At 39.0% G+C, this 16885-nt stretch overlaps 1 protein-coding gene across 3 annotated transcripts; it reads right to left on the reverse strand.

Annotated features, from left to right (window-relative positions):
• Nucleotides 1–1374: 1374 nt before the first annotated feature.
• Nucleotides 1375–13949, reverse strand: ddx17 (DEAD-box helicase 17). Of its 3 annotated transcripts, XM_082136838.1 has the most exons (15): nt 13589–13949; nt 13222–13378; nt 12943–13039; nt 12657–12689; nt 12236–12369; nt 11002–11067; nt 10815–10850; nt 10709–10766; nt 8797–8957; nt 8385–8557; nt 8143–8253; nt 7997–8058; nt 7849–7908; nt 2982–3209; nt 1375–2813 (listed from the first exon to the last, which is right to left on the reverse strand). In XM_082136838.1, the coding sequence occupies exons 1-15, from the start codon at nt 13642–13644 to the stop codon at nt 2281–2283; spliced, it is 1965 nt and encodes a 654-aa protein (XP_081992964.1). In that variant the 5' UTR covers nt 13645–13949; the 3' UTR covers nt 1375–2280. The 3 variants fall into 3 exon arrangements, with proteins under 3 accessions (XP_081992964.1, XP_081992962.1, XP_081992963.1); XM_082136836.1 differs by having other exon boundaries at nt 10709–10850; nt 13589–13948; XM_082136837.1 differs by lacking the exon at nt 12657–12689 and having other exon boundaries at nt 10709–10850; nt 13589–13947.
• Between the last annotated feature and the right edge of the window lie 2936 nt (nt 13950–16885).

Genomic DNA, 16885 nt, shown 5'->3' on the forward strand with positions numbered 1-16885 from the left:
CTATCCTTTATCTGTTGCTGATTTGAATGGCACACGCATATTCATTTAGTGAAGTTTTAAAAGAGACTCATGGTAAAGAATTAATTCAGTCAGTCGTGTTCGACAGTCAAACGATCACTAAAATGTTGATATGAAAACATTGCTTGTAGGGCTGGTTATTGACAAATTTCACAATTTGATTTGATTTGGATTCTCAAGCTTGTGATTCAATTCTGATTTAATTCAATTTGGTATCGATTAATTGGTGTATGTATCAGGTAGAGTACATGGCAAATTTCCAAGGAAAAAAATGTCTTAACTAATTCTGTAAACTACAGGGAACCCCAGTTGATACATTACTATAATATTACAGGTTAAAAATAACTGGTTTGTATAGTTTACTTACATTTTAAATTATACAAAGGAAGTTTTTTTTATAATAATAATGTGATAATATAATTTTAATGGCATAATTATGTTTTGTTATTCAAACATACTTTAAATATTGATTAACATGGTAAGTAAAAATACAATGAATATGCAATAGTGCATATAATTAGCAAGATGCTCCTCTCTAGAGTTTATTTTTCTAGCTGACTAACAAGTTTATGGTCATTGAATGGCTTTTCTGAGGTCAGACACACCTGTCTGTAATTATTAAGTGCTCCTGAAGATCTTAATTAGCTGCTTCAGGTGTGTTGGATCAGGGTTGGAGATGAACTTTGCAGGAAGGTAGATCTCCAGGAACAGGATTGGCCACCCCCTGGTTCACAAGCTGTATTATTGACCTCTTTCCGCGGTTGAAACACTGACTGAACGATTACATGAGACTGATTTCAGTAAGTTGTACTTTATCATTCCTTCTGATGTTCATTCATGTTTATTTCATGCTGTAACTAGTAGTAAAGCGGAAGAGATGATCGGTTCACGTGTGCGCCATGCCGCCGCTTCGCTTGAACTGAACCACTTTAGCGGTATTGTTTGAATTTCATAATAAAATGGACAGAATATGAAAGCTGAAACTTATTTCATTTTAAAAGTAATAAAGCTCAAAGCTTATTGCGATTTATCGGATGGGAGGTGCTCTACAATGTTCTGTTCATTCATTAACTGAACGAACAATAATTGTAGTCAATAATTTTATACCTTTTATACCTCATCTTTGATCACCAAAATGATATATTTAAATGTTTTTTCCTTAAATGTATTCATGCCTTAAAATCGCTTGAATGTAACTCTACACCCTTGATTCATTTAGTATATGCGGATCGTGAATATGCATATTTTGCATGTTTGCAGGTTGATGACATTGAGTTGGCAGACATTGGCAGGAGGGTTTTCCAGGGTGTGTGGTTGAAGTTAGCAAAATGGCTAAAAGTTAGCAAAACTAAGTAATTAAGAAATCAATTAAGTATCTTTAATGAAACAAATTACACTGCTTTAAAAAACGTCAAAAATCATCATAAGTACTGACCAACTGTAATCAAAAGATGTATTTAGGAAGATACACGTTAAAAAAGTAGATAAAAACTAAACTATGACAAACTAAAGATGCCTCGTGCTTCAGGAGTATTGTATTAAACGAGAGGCCCTTCTCTCAAGACCCTGGACCACTGGCTTAAAGCTGCAGTCGGCAAGATTTTTTTTATCATATTCACTGAAACCGACACAACAACATCAATCAGCCGGTTTTAGAAAAAAACACGTGCTTCTACCTCCACCTAGAGCCTGTTATTTGTTTTGCAAAAATCCACCGCTCCTGGTTCTTTTGGTCCAATCAGCGCAGGCCTGTGTGAGACCTGACAGTCAATCACAGTTTGTGCACACGCCACAGATCCCCCCCTCCCCCCTCGCGCATGTTACAATATCACATGCACACGCCTGAAGTTCGCAGGTGTGTTGGATTGTACGAAGCGTGATGGCGGAGAGAAAATCTACTAACAAGCTTCCAATTCCTCTATTAACTCGGAGTACTCCATGGTGTTGATCGATGCTGAAGAGAGGGGCGCGTTCACAGAAAATCTGGTGCACACGCACTGACGAGCACGAACTCGATGGGAGGGTGTTCGGTGGTTGTGGGGGAGGGGTATGAGAGTTGTAAATATTAAACATTTTGTCCCCTCAATCAGCCAGGCTTGCCGACTGCAGCTTTAATTAAATGCAAAGCCATCCTTTTCTATGACAACACAAAAGAAAATAAGGAGCACACCATATTACACAGCTATATTCAAATGCTCCAACGCAGGGCAGGTTACTATTACAAAAAGAAAAGGTTTGAAAAGACAGCAATGCCTCTGGATGCTACTTTCTGGGAGGGGGAGGAAGGGGTGGTGGTGAGGCAAATGGGTATGGGCCAGGACCCATGAAGCCCATGACAGGCTGTGGTGGAGGAGGGAACTGTTGTGCCATGAGTGGTTGCGGACCCGGCCCAGGCTGAGGAGGAGTTGGAGGCGGCGCTCCAAACAGACCTTGGGGAGGTCCAGCCTGATCTTGCCCTCCCGCTCCCCCACCTGGATGTGAGCCTCCCCCTCTGGAGCCATACTGCCCCCCTCCTCCACCCCCATAGCTCTGGTATTGGTCACCTCCTTCACTGTTGTAGGAGGGTCCTGAGTTGTAGTTGTTTCGTCCATCCCTATTGCGATCTCTGTAAGAAGAAGAGGACAAACGGTCGTCACGGCTGCTCCCACCTGACCTTCCATCGCGGCTAAAGTTGTTGCTGCGGCTGCCCTTGTTCCCCCCAGATGCAGAGCTCATACGCCGATCACATTCGTCCTGGTACATCATGTTGGGGTTATTTGAGCTTGAGTTGTTGCCACGGTAACGCATCCTTCCACCTATGGAAGTAGCCAGTGAGAGGCCAGAAATTAGGCTAGAGATACGAGAATTTGAAATGTGAAAAATAACTACATAGTGCCAAACTAGACTGGGAATCTAGATCTCTCAAGGACATAAAACAAATTAAAATATGCCTGCCCAACTGCAGCTCATCTTGAAACTCTCACCTCCCCCACGGCCTGTGTCCACCAGCTGCAGTAGTTTGGGGTTGATGGCCTGTCTAGCCTCCTCAAGAACCCTGACCAGATCACGAGCCTGCCGAAGGTTCCCAGGTGTGAAGAAGGTGTAGGCTGTACCTTTGTTGGTGCTACGGGCTGTGCGCCCAATGCGATGAACATAATCCTCAGAAGAGTTTGGATAGTCATAGTTGATGACAAATTTAACATCCTCCACATCTTCATGGGGACAAGGTAATTTATGGAGGAAGAAAAAAGGTAGAAATTAGTGAAGTAGACAGAAGGAATGGACCATTGCCGAGTTTACTGCGATAGCAGTACTGGAATTATTCACTCATCTGTGTTTGGGATCTCTTCATGGATTTTACAGGCATGGCTTTGGAGTAAGTTTGTCTATCAGTAATCTTTCAATAAGACAATTGGCACAGATTTTTTGACGTTTTGATGAAGTATGCTGTCATCAACAGTCATAAATATCCAGGTGTTAATTAATATATAAATGTATATATAAAACTAGTGATGCACCGTGAAAACTAGTGATTTCTTTTTTTTTTTTTTTTTTCACATTCAAAGGACATTTACTGTTGAATTTGAAAGCTCAGACTTAGTTTCATTTCAAAAGTAACAAAGCACAAAAGTTACTGTGATTATTGGATTGTTTGTGCACTACAAATAATGTTTAGTGAAGTTTTGCTAATGTATCAATGGAAAAAACTTAGACTAAATGATCGCAGTCCATCAAAATTAAAATCTTTAAAAAACTAGAAATTTACATTGTCATCCCAGCCCAAGTTATAGCTTATTCACGTTGTGTACACAAAATAAACACTGGATTCATTTAAAACACGCCATCAGAAGAGTGCTAATTAATGCACCGTTTCAGTCAATGAATTCTTCCCTCCAAAACTGAATTTCGGTAGCTGAAATTTCAGTGCATCACTACAATATTAATCATTCAGATAAAGCTCTGTCTGTATTCAACCTAAAGACAGGGTCTCACTAGACGATTTTTCAGTCGATTTCCAATGGTCACAGGTTTTGGAAAACAGCGTTCGCATCATCCAAACGAACTGAACGCTGATGTCAAACAAAACCAGGTGCGCACCAAAAAGTGCTAGTGTGAAAGCACCTAACAGAATAGTGCGAATAGTTTTTTTTTTTTTAATGCCTGTTTTCAATCGACTAGTGAGAAACCACCTTTAAGGAGACCAACACTATACAGTTAAATAAATAAATAAATAACTTGGCTTTGAGTACTCACCTAGTATCTTAAGTATTACATGAACTATCAATGTAAATTAACAATATGATTCAGTTTATATTTAAGACTATTACTTGCTGTAACCAGCAATACTTTAGGTAGCATTAAAGAGGAGAAATGTCAGGAGTTCATTAAACATAAGGTGAAGTTTTTTTTGTTTTGTTTTTTTGACACATCTTAAAAGTCTGTTTCTTATTACAGATTAAAAGGGGCTCTAACAACACTGCTATTGACCCTAAAAGAAAACAGTCTCCTTTGGAAAATGATAATGATAGTTTATGCTATTTTAGATATCTAAAGAATGCAACGTGCTAAAATGGAAATACAGTCATGTATAATAATGACCTAATATACCATGGCACTTACCACACCCATTCAAACAAACTTAAAGGACATTTGCCACACTATGGAAACAGTTCTCATGAACAGGGCAGTGACTAGGGCATGATCAGGTACTTACCCTAGGTTAGGTTACTCTTGGCTGGGATCAGTCCTGGGTCCCGTGGAGCGGCCCAAGAGGAAGAGGTTAATGTGGGCTCACGCGTTGAGCTGCCCCCCCTTCACCCTCGGCCCTGCCCCAGCAACGCCAGGCGGGAGCAGAACCGGCTCTGCCCCAGTTCTCTCTCTCTCGCTGGGTTGTAGGGCCTCCACAAACCGGACCGGACTGTATCCAGCATTCTTAACTTTCTCTCTCCCTCTCTCTAGAACTCTGTGGGCCATTCAGCCCCAAATCTATCTTAGGGGCAGACTTTCCTGGAATCTAACAGAGCCCTGAGGGGGCCATAGTATCCTTTTGAGATTTTTTTTTATTTTTTTTTTTTTATGGTCAATCCAGATTTTGAAGAAGAAAAAAAACAAACAAGAAAAGTAAGCTAGTTGATGCCGCTAGCCCATAAGACTCTAGATAAATAGGGGCACAGCTGAGGGAGTTTATCCATATCAAGCCCTGTGCTAGTGTCTGGTAACATGGTAGAGGGAGGCCACTGTGTCAAATTAGCACAGCATGTCTGGGCTGGCAGTTAGGAAGTCAAAAATCCTGAAGGGGAAAAAGAACAATAATAGTGTAAGACTCTCTAAAATAACCCAAACATACCCAGACAAAACAAATTAGCAATTTCTAATATTTTTGTGAGGTCATTGTTCACCCAGACATGAATGATTCCAGAAAGAAGTTTTGCACAAAATAAAGTAAAAAGTTCTGACCAACTCTATTCTGACCATGACTACGGATTAACATCTTCCAAGATAACAGGACACTTGTACACAATTTGTTCAGGAAGGAGACTGGCATTAGGACCCAGGGAAGAGGAGGGAAGGATAGCAGCTCCCCTAGATCCGTGCTAGGGTCAACAGCGAGCCGGTGAGCCCCACATGTGCGAGGATTTTTACATTAGTAACAAGAAACAGACAGCACAAGTTTATCATGTTTGGAACAGCTTGCTTGTGGAATTTGGAAACTGACAAAGCAGCCCACCAGTCAGTCACCGTCTGCCCAGAGTCCTTTTTACCATTAAATGTGAACTTGACAACGTGTCAATAAATATCTTTTCTTCCCAGCCTTCACTTGTTTTGAGCAAAATACATAAAAGAGGAAAGGACAAGGGTAAAAAGATCAAACCAAATGTTCCCAAAATGTATTTGATGTTTTTCCAACTGTAAAGAGAGAAGCCATTAAGGTCTGAACCAAAATAATCATAAACAAATAGTAGAATTCTAGGTACTGATTTCTAGGTGTTGAAACTATAGATATAAATTTAGGTTAAAAACTGTTATTAATGTCTATCCTCCTCCTAAAGTCTGACAACTCTTAACCTGAAAGCATATTTTTTCGCATTCCACTTCATATTGTGGGCAGTCCATATGACAATTTTCCTCCTCAGCACAATCCGCAGATGTCTGTGCACACTGTCTAAATGCAGCCCTATTTTTGTATCTGTGGAGACTTGTGTGCAGACAACAGCACATGTGCAAGCGATTTGAGCGGTTAAAAAAAGAAAGGTCCACTAGATGCTCAAGATGAAGTAGAATGTGGAAAATGAAATGGACCCTTCAAGTACACAAAACACTTCTCTGTTCGTCAACTGCACAAAAAGTAAAAGGGGCGTTCACACTGATACAGATTAAATAACTGGATGTTGCCAAATCTCTGTGCGGTTGTGTTGATGAGAATTCCTACTTGACTATCTATCTGTAGTCTCAGGTAGAGGATCACAGTTCATTTTTAGGAAGTTGAGTTCTACTTAACTTCATTGCATTGCCAAAAATCACACAATGATGGAAACCTTCAATTCTCTCAGAAAATGAATAGCATGGCCATTAATGAGGATTGTCAATGGTTGTCAATCTGAACACTCCTTCACCTTCTCTAAATTCCCCCAAAGTGAGGCATGATATATGTATTTGTCATATTTTATTTTCACGTCTATAATATCTTCATTATTTTCTGTAGTTTTGAATCAATGTCTACTGTGAAAAGCATTATACAAATACTTTTCACTTGATATATTTGAAAAAAAGTTCACACTTGACCGGTTTGGTCCAATTAAAACAAAAATGTATCACTTTCTTTTTTGGTCCGGATCAAAAGAACTGAACAACAAGTGTGAACACACTCTAACGGTACGTTCACACGGGGCGTCAGCGTCAATGCTTGACGGAAGGCGTGGCTGAAGTTTGGCACTGACGCCATGGTCATAGCAGCGTCAGCCAATGAATTTATCCTCCGTTTGCTGCTCTTGAACAGGATGAACGTGATGAACGTGATTGGCTGCCGCCTGGCTACTGTATTTGCATAGAGCGATCCTGATTGGCTGACGCTTCCGTCTGCGGCGCTTCACTGGCGTTGCTAGCGGCAGAAGTTGAAAAATTCTCAACTTCTGCCGCGAGCAACGCCAGTGAAGCGCCGCCGACGGATCCACAATTCTTTTCGGCAACGCTTGACGTCACCCATTCAAAGTCAATGGGAAGCGTTGACGCTGACGCCCCGTGTGAACGTACCGTAAGGGACATGGGACTTGGCTGTGTGCATTGACCAAGTTTCATTGTTACCAATAAGATATGACATTAGTGCGCTTATTTATCGATCAACATTTAGGTGTCTGTCTGACATAATTACTTGAAAAAACACTTTGATTAGCTGTTTGCAGGGATGCAAACTCCTAAGGTGTGAAAAAGGTCAAACAATTACATATCCGAGGACATGCTTCAGTGGGAATTTCTCATGAAAGAATACGTTTCTAGCAAACATTTCAATTAATTTTAATGATTTAATGTATTTTAGGTTAAAGCTATTATACTCAAGTTTTCGGGTCTCGCAAAAGCGATTTTGCTTTCAAAACATAAAATTTCTCCCCAAAAAAGATGAGCAGTTTGCAGCCCTGTGTTTGTGTGAATAGGAATGACATCTGCTTAACCAGTGCATCTCTATGGGCACAAAGTGAGCATTCCACAATTATGTGACAATGTTGTACATGTCAAAGTGTTGTCTATATATTATCTACATTATTTAGTGGTGATCAGATAATCATTCTGTTTAGAATTTTAGACAAAAAAAAAATTTGAAACTGTTCTGAATGAGTATCAATTATCAGACCATACCCAGACCCCGTGATGCAACGTCAGTAGCGATCAAAATTGGAGCTTTTCCACTGCGGAACTCTGGAAATACATAACACACAGCACAACAAAGTGTCAGGAAGAAATGTGACAGCCTGCTTCAATAAAATGTGAAGCTTAAAAACTTCACCTGACAGTACCCAGTCCCTCTCTGGTTGGCTTTTGTCACCATGAATACACATTGCAGGCCACCTGAATGAAGACAGAACACACATTGCATCAGCATACTATATGATTTTATAAAAACCTTTAAGAGGGATTATAAAGATCTCTCACCCATCTCTTCGCATTCTGCGAGTCAGTTCATCACAACGTTTCTTTGTCTCGACAAAGATGATGGTTTTGTTCTCCTTTTCAGCCATGATTTCCTCCATCAGCTGAATCAGCCTTTGAGCACAAACATTTCTTTGAAACATTTTCATCTTGATTTATACATACAAATAGGAAAGTAGACCAACACAAATCGCAATGACTATAATAAAAGCTCAATCAATTTCATGTCCAATACTTCAGCTCACTTGTTGTCTTTTTCATTTTCCATGCAGACATCCACTATCTGCAGGATGTTGTGGTTTGCGCTTAGTTCTAGAGCTCCTATGTTGATTTGGACATAGTCATGGAGGAAATCTTCAGCCAGCTGACGCACTTCTTTAGGCCAGGTAGCACTCCACATGAGAGTCTGTCTGTCAGGCTGAAGGAAACAGGAACAGCAGCAAACGTAAAAGATTGAGCTTGATATGTATTCAGAGGAAAGTGATTATGGGTAGCAATCTTAAGCACAGGCCAGGACAAATTTTTTTGAGTGCATAATCATTGCTGATTTAGATTCTCAGTCTAGCATTGCTGTGTGTGTAATGTTAACATCCATGAACTGTCAAATTCTGTTTCAAGTGAAAACTGGAGACTGTTTCACAAAAGGACAGAACTTACTCTAATTTGGTCAAGAATTTTGCGGATTTGGGGTTCAAAACCCATGTCCAACATACGATCAGCCTCATCTAGCACCAGGTAGGTGCAACGGCGCAGGTTGGTTTTTCCTACCTCCAGGAAGTCGATCAGACGGCCAGGTGTGGCAATGCAGATTTCAACACCTTTAGGAGGTCAAACAATGTTTATTGAAAGAAAAGCCCTTAACTATTCCTGATTAATTTACTTAGAAAATATTCACAGTTACTATTACACTAGTCCAGGAAAAGGGTTGAGAACCACAGCTCAATCCAGCTTTTTTTCTACACCCCATGACGCTTTGCATGACTTATGGGAGTATCTTCCATTGAACTGTTAACAATCAGAAACCGTCAATGAACTTGTTTAAAGGGATAGTCCACTCTAAAATTAAAATTAAGTCATCATTTACTAACCCTAGTGGTGTTCTAATGCTGTATGCCCTTCTTTTTTGGGGACCATAAAAGGAGAAAAAATGGCATATAATGGCAGTGAATAACAACTAGCATCAAGCTTTTTAAAAAAGACACAAAAGTATCACAGAATGATGTGTGACACGCCATGTGACACGTGCCGTATATTCCAAGTGTTCTAGGGGTATATGATAGGGTTTGTTAAAAAAAAAAAAAAAACTACTACTGTCCACAGCTAAAACTGTGCACATTCGTGAGACTCTAATAGCGCCGCAGTTCACTCCATCTTGCCCAGAAATAAAAAACGAGTTGTGAGAAATTAAGATTAATAAATGCGCGACATGAAAAACAACGCCTAGAAATCCCCAAAAAGTACCGTCCATGTAAAGATTCACGGACCAGAACAACGTATGTCTGATGACAGTCAGAATGACAGGAGACAGTGAACATAAGTGTTGCATGAGATCATTCAGTGATACTTCTGTATCTTTTTTTAAAAAGCTTGATGCTGGTCGCTTTTCACTGCCATTTATATGATAAGCACGAGTGGGATTTTTTTATTTTTTTATTCTCCTTTTGTGGTCCAAAAGAAAGAAGGGCATACTGCCTTGGAACAACAATAACACCGACAATTATGACTTAATTTTAATTTTTAGATTGAACACCCTTTGAAGCTCTATAAATGCAATATGCATTTTCAAACATAAATGGCACCATAAAGTCATAATTACTGGCAAACGCTGCGATTTACTTGCATACATTTATAACCCGACAACACTGCATGTTTAAGAGTAAAGCATGGCACTATGTTCTTTTACACACATGCAGCTCATGACATTAGTGAGCTCACTAATGTCACTCTTTCAGTGTCTCGGATAGGCTTGGTTCGTAGGAATTTAATGACTAATAAAACGTTCTCAGAATAATCATGATTCAATTTTGAGCATTAAAGGGATACTTTACCGTTTTTTCATATTAAACTATGTTATTCCCTTAACTAAGACGAGTTGATACATACCTCTCTCGTCTCAGTGCGTGCACTAAATCCCTCTGTCTTGCGGCGAAACTTTGTTAGCCCAGTTCATTTAATATGGGCCAAGCAGAGAAGCTACCAAACACCTCCACGTTTTCCCTATTTAAATACAGTTACTCGCGAAGTGTAACTCGACCTAGAACGGTGACACAAAACAAAACGTTGCGCTTTTCTAAGCGTGTAAAATGGATAACTATTTTGTATGGCGGAATACCATAGCAAGTGCTTACAAGCTCTCTGCTTGGCCCATATTAAATGAACTGGGCTAACAGAGTTTCGCCGCAAGACAGAGGGATTTAGTGCACGCACTGAGACGAGAGAGGTATGTATCAACTCGTCTTAGTTAAGGGAATAACATAGTTTAATATGAAAAAACGGTAAAGTATCCCTTTAACAATAGGTAAACTGTATTTTTTGTTAGTGTGTTGTAGATGTTAGTCAGTTTCCATACCTCTTTCTAAATCTCTGATCTGTGGACCTTTAGGGGCTCCACCATAAACACAGGTACTCTTGATTCGGGATGATTTGCCATAATCATAAGCCACTTGCTGCACCTGCTGGGCTAATTCACGAGTGGGTGCTAACACAAGACACTAAACAGAACAGAAAGCAGGAAACGGAAGGATTGAAAAATGTACTAACAAAGCATTATGGATTCATTTTGCATCAACAACAGTATACCATTCTGATTCTAAATCAGTGCCTAATTCTACTTATTGTGGTAAAAGTTGTATGCCAACTTACGATGGGCCCATCCCCTCTCTCTGGGTATGGCTGATGGTTAATGTGCACTATGGCAGGCAACAGATACTGTGGAAAACATTGAAATAAGTAAACATGAGTATACTTGGAATGGGTATTGCAGGTATGTGTGTTTTCAGTGCCGGCCCGAGCCTTTAGGGGGCCCTAAGCAGAATTTGATTTGGGGGCCCCCTCCCACCACGCAGAGTCACCTGTGCTTGACGATTATTGACACAATGTCACGCTATAATGTTGCATTATAAATTAATACAATGAGGTTATGTATTAATACAAAATAAATACTTAATAAAAAATAGATACTTAAAAAAAAGTTTTTACTTTTTCTTTACTTTTTTACTAACTCTTGGAAACTTCTGAAAACAAACTGTCACAAAACATATAAAAAAAATTATTTGCAAAATATCCTCCAACGTTTTGCAAAACTTTGCAGTTTGAATGATGTCTTGTAGGAACATGACGGAGTATGTTTTTATGTTTCCACTGTTCGATCGCGCCCGCCACACACACACACACACACACACACACACACACACACACACACACACACACACACACACACACACACACACACACACACACACACACACACACACACACACACACACACACACACACACACACACACATTCCAGCTTTGTCATCTTCCACTGTGATGTTTCAAGCACATTTTTGCGCGTGTGAAGAGGATGATTTTTTCCCGTCGATATTGGAACGTGAGTGAAGTACAAAGCCTATGATAAAGAATAGTTTACCATCCAAATCCATCACGAATGTTGAAACATTTTGATTCTAATGAGAGAGATACGTGAGCCCAACGCCGCTTACTTTCACTTTCGCTTTAAATTATTTCGTTTTGGCTTGTTTATAGTTATTTTTTTTATTCTTGTTCTGTTCTGAATATCATTACATTTAAAGGATAAATCATTGATCAAATCAAATTTTTGTGACATGGCTTAACATTACCGTGACTTTGCGCACAAATTGTCTATGCACGCGAGGTTATGCGCATGACTCAAACACTGGCAGACACAGCAGCAGTTGTAGGCAGGTATACTGATCATGAAATCAGAATTTTCTTGTCTTGAATTATTAATCCTTTCATTCATTTATGTCACTTGTTAAAGTAAATTAATATGTAAAAATATTAGTTCGCTTATGCCTCGGGCCGGCCCTGTGTGTTTTCACTGGCTGTTGGTTGTAGATGTAGGTCTCTTACAGCCAGTGTTTTTCCAGAGCCAGTCTGTGCGATGCCCACCATGTCCCTGCCACTGAGAGCCAAAGGAAAACCTTGAGCCTGGATAGCAGTGGGCTCCTTAAAGTTCTGCTGCAGCAGCACTTCCATCACATATTCTTAAAAAACACAGAAACAATACTCAATATTCTTATACGCAACCACTGCTCTACAAGACCAGAATATTTCAAAGAGCTCTTTTAACATAACTGAACAAAATTACAAAGCAATTTAGTTGTGGGAATTAGGCAGCAGAAGCAATGAGGAAAAAAAGAGTCACAAATTCAGACTCAAATTTGGCCAAATGCAGTTTAAACGCAAATCTTAATTAGCCTAGATAGGTGCACAAATATGTTAAATATAGTAAAGAATTATTTTGTAAAATAATGAAGACTAGAGTAATCACCTTTTTCCTGACCCTCTGTTTCCTGTACAGAGCCTATGCAGTTTTCACGTTAAACATGCATGTTGTGCATACACAGCAAACAAAAAATTTATAAGACAACTCATTATTCCAGAGTCGTATAAAATATTTGTTCAAAATGAATGAATTGTTCATGAACGACCCATCACTAGCAGAAAATAATACAAGAAGAAGAAATTACATTAGTAAGTGTGTTTCCATCACGGATAAAAAAAAGAATAAAAAAAAAAAAAAACTTTTTCAACACACTCATGTGAATTAAACTCACGAGGGAACTGAGCTTGATGGAAGTTGGTGACAGGCTTTGGACAGCCGGAGCCTCTGACGGTGATCTCTTTCCTCTTGCGATATTCTTCAACATCATACTATTAAACATACAAAGATAAATATAAATAAAAGCAAAATGGTAGACCGAAAAGTTCACTATATTGATTTACCAAAATAACATAGTCAATAAGGTTTTTGCTGTAAATTAATTAATGAATTAATATGTACGGAAGCCCATTTCAGACTCAACTTTTTCTCTTTTTCTTAGTTTATTTATTACCTGACTCATGTGATGAACCTCTGGGTGTTCGCTGTAGAAGTTCTTCTCAAATTTGGGCAGCTGGTCCAGGTCCCATTTCTTCTTCCTCAGCCGATCTCCTGGATTCCCAAACTTCTTAGGTGGAGGTTGGACAACTCGACTTGATCCAAAGCGAGGCCTGCGAGAGATACATTTCTTTAACTTTGAATCCTTTTCCTGGCAGCTATAAGCACTGTTTGAGATAAGTGTATACTATGGAAAAGTAGCTAAATCTGTTAACTGAAACCAACATATTAATTGCCTAATATCTAATATCCAATTAAACTGATATTATTAAATGTTTTAATACACACAAATAAACAAACATCAATTAAAAATAATGGCTCACCCTCTGTCCCGTCCTCGATCTCTGTCTCGGTCTCCATACGAGTTACTTCCTCTCATTTCCTTTACCCTACTACAGAAAGGTAAAACCCCAGAACGAAACGAAGTAAAGCCTGTCCTAACGTTACCTGGTTTGTAGAAATGTATTTTTCTGATAAGCGTTAGATTTGTAAAATGTTTAATGAGGGTGTTTTAGACAAGGTTAGTGTGTAGAAAATCGGCAAGTATCTCCATACAGCATGAAAACAGACTTTTACAAACAACACACCAGCGAAAAATACACCAGCTTTGAGTTAGACAAACAACATATTCGTGCGTACTCGGTTCTGTAAAATGTCGTCTGCCACTAAGCAACTGGACCCGCCCCGTTTAATGTCGTAGAATTTTGTGCGTAGGGATATATTGTAAGTACACAAACAACGCAACGAAACCTGCGTAGTGTGACGATGAATTCGCGTAAGTGCGTAAAAAACGGAGGTAAAAACAATGGTGAACCTAACGGATTTGAATATCTAAAGGAGGCTTTATCCAAATTAATTGCGCGTTGGATGACTGGACGAACTAATTTCGTAGTTTAGATTAATATAAAATAATTACAAAACTGTTTTATAGCAGTCACAACAAAAGATAGGACTGTACTGTTGCTGTGTCCGAAACCGTTCCCTATCCACTAAATAGTGCCCTATATAGGGTGTCGGCCATTTTGAAGTGGTGTCTGAATTCTGAGTGAACAACTCCATTCCCTACATTCGTTCCCTCGTTTATATCAACAATGCACTCTGGTTTTGAGCGTACACCCGATGTACACTCATTGAAGCACGAATTCCACCGTGGAGAGGACCGAGCGCGAGAGTTTATAAGAAAGATACAGTGTGCAGCTTTCTTAATTCTGCTTTAACATTTATTTCGCGCTGTTTCTAGTTTTTACTTTTTATTTATTTTTTATTAATCATTACTTCATTAAAACATATTCATATAGAGAGGCAATACTATATTGATGAAATTTAAAATTAAATGAAATTATATAAATTGGGTAAATTGTGTTTGATATTATTAATCATTATTAAAATATAGTATTTAGGCATTAACCCAATATAATGTGTTTTACTATCAGCAAGTGTTTTACTAATTTGTGGCTAATTTATCTCACAACACTGTAAGGAAGAGATTATCATTTAGATTATTTAAAAATAAATAAAAGGTAGTTTTTTTGTTGTTTTTTTACTAGCCTCTCTGAGCGCAAAACGCTGCTAAAATACTTTATTAAAAATAATAAAACATAAAATGATCTAATGTTACACTCGCTAATGTGTGTTTTTATTCAGGTTAGTAATAGTAATAATGATTATGAACACCAAATTAATCTTTATTGTATAATGAAACAACAAGCTGGCACGGAGTATGTATAATTATAATATAAAGTCATTATAATTAATATTTTCTAAAGTAAGTTACATGTAAGTATTACTACATGTTTCTGGCGACAGCTCCAGCTCTCCGACTCTAATTGTAAACGTCGTGTAGGGGTGAATTAAGGTTGATTGGGTCACTTTTTGCCATTGAGATGACTGGGTAAAAATGTCCCAATCAACCTGAATTCACCCTTGTATACCAGCGTCCGAATTCACTCACCAATGCTGGGAGCCTGCGACCGCTGCGACCCATACTACGCCCTAAAAGTACTGTTTTTGTGACGAAAAAGTGCATACTTAACAAAAGAGTACACAAGCTTCTCTGTCGCATCCTGACACCGTAAACTGGCATGTCAATCATCTTGTCACAGTTAAAATCTTCCACATTTCATTTCATTTCATTTCATTTATGTCCTACTGTATCGGAGAGAAATGCAGTAGCACGTTGATCTGCAGTCGGGTCTTCATGCAGAGAACTCTCTTCATATTAATGCATAATGATTTAAAAGTTATGGACAAATGGATCTTTATAAAAGTCCACAATGTTATTGCAGATCAAATAACACGAATAACATTAAATCAATATTTTTATCAGGTTAAACTTAGATTATTAATAGTCACTCAAACCTTTATCTGGTTGCGCATATCCGCCATTATTTTATTTTTTACACTTTTTACTCATGTCTGTAGTTTTGAACTGAATCCGCCTCCAAAGTGCAATGGGTTGTGGGCAGTATTAGCTGTTATAGTGTGCATGGATCCATACTTCGAAAATCCATCGGAAATAGTAAACTTTTGACATACTCTTTTCAACATATTATGCTTTGGGACACACTTATTCTAATCTCACTATTTAGGATGGATATTATGGACATTGGGACACAGGGTTAATTTCATTCACTGCTTGCTGATATAGAGTCCACTCAAATGCCATACACCAGTGGTTCCCAACCACATTCCTGGAGTCCCCCAACACTGCACATTTTGCATGTCTCCTCAGTGAAACACGCCTGATTCAGGTTATCAGCTCAAAGATCTAGACAAAGGAGACATGCAAATGTGTTGGGGGGCCTCCAGGAACGTGCTTGGGAACCACTACCATGAATGAGTGAGTGATTTCGGACACAGCTGTTTCTTATTCCTTAACCACAAACGGTTGTAGTTAGTCAACAGTCAACTGCCCAGTGAAAAGTCACAGATACCATGTTACAGCGATGTTACGGTCACGTGTGACAAACAAGTTCGTCCGTTCACGTGTAACAAATACTAATATTTCAATAACATTTGACCTGAGACACAGGATGTATTGATACATCCTGTTTGATTAATCTAAATTACAATTATGCGTTGTTTTTTGGTCCTACAAGACCTGTCTGTTTCAGTGGTAGAAAAAAAAAATGAAAAGAAAATGAAAAACACGTTTGAGACATTGCTAATGCTACAGCATTGCTGTAAAAGCTGGGCCGTAATGAATATATATGTAGCCTACTCATGGGAAATTCCAGAGGCAACCCAACCCATAGCACATAGAATAATTTAGCTAAGAAATGCAGCAAGACCCTGACAGAACTGAGGCTTGATGAGTAGCACTGCATCCTCATAACAAGAAGGATCCTCGTTTTAAGTCAGGTCTGAGCCAGAAGGTCTTTCTGTGTGGAGTTTGCATGTTCTTCCCAAGTCTGTGTGGGTTTGCTCTGTGCGCTCCAATTTCCCAAACAATCCAAAGACATGCAGCATATGTGTATTAGACTCTAAATTGTATAGTATAGATGTGAATGTCAGTGCAAATGTGTTTGTGTCTGTGTATGAGCCATGTGACTGGCAATCTGTCCAGAGTGTCCCAGCCTGCGACCCGAGATACTAGGAAAGGATATCCCTCCAACTGTCAG

This window comes from Leuciscus leuciscus (assembly GCF_965113295.1).
Source record: "Leuciscus leuciscus genome assembly, chromosome: 14".
Taxonomy (NCBI): domain Eukaryota; kingdom Metazoa; phylum Chordata; class Actinopteri; order Cypriniformes; family Leuciscidae; genus Leuciscus; species Leuciscus leuciscus.

Coding starts and splice junctions, on each gene's coding strand:
- ddx17 (XM_082136836.1), bottom strand. CDS start 13,644: ATGAGAGGAAGTAACTCGTATGGAGACCGAGACAGAGATCGAGGACGG. Junction 8,958..10,708: donor GATCAGAGATTTAGAAAGAG/GTATGGAAACTG, acceptor GACCTCCTAAAG/GTGTTGAAATCTGCATTGCC. Junction 8,254..8,384: donor GAAAATGAAAAAGACAACAA/GTGAGCTGAAGT, acceptor TTGTGCTCAAAG/GCTGATTCAGCTGATGGAGG.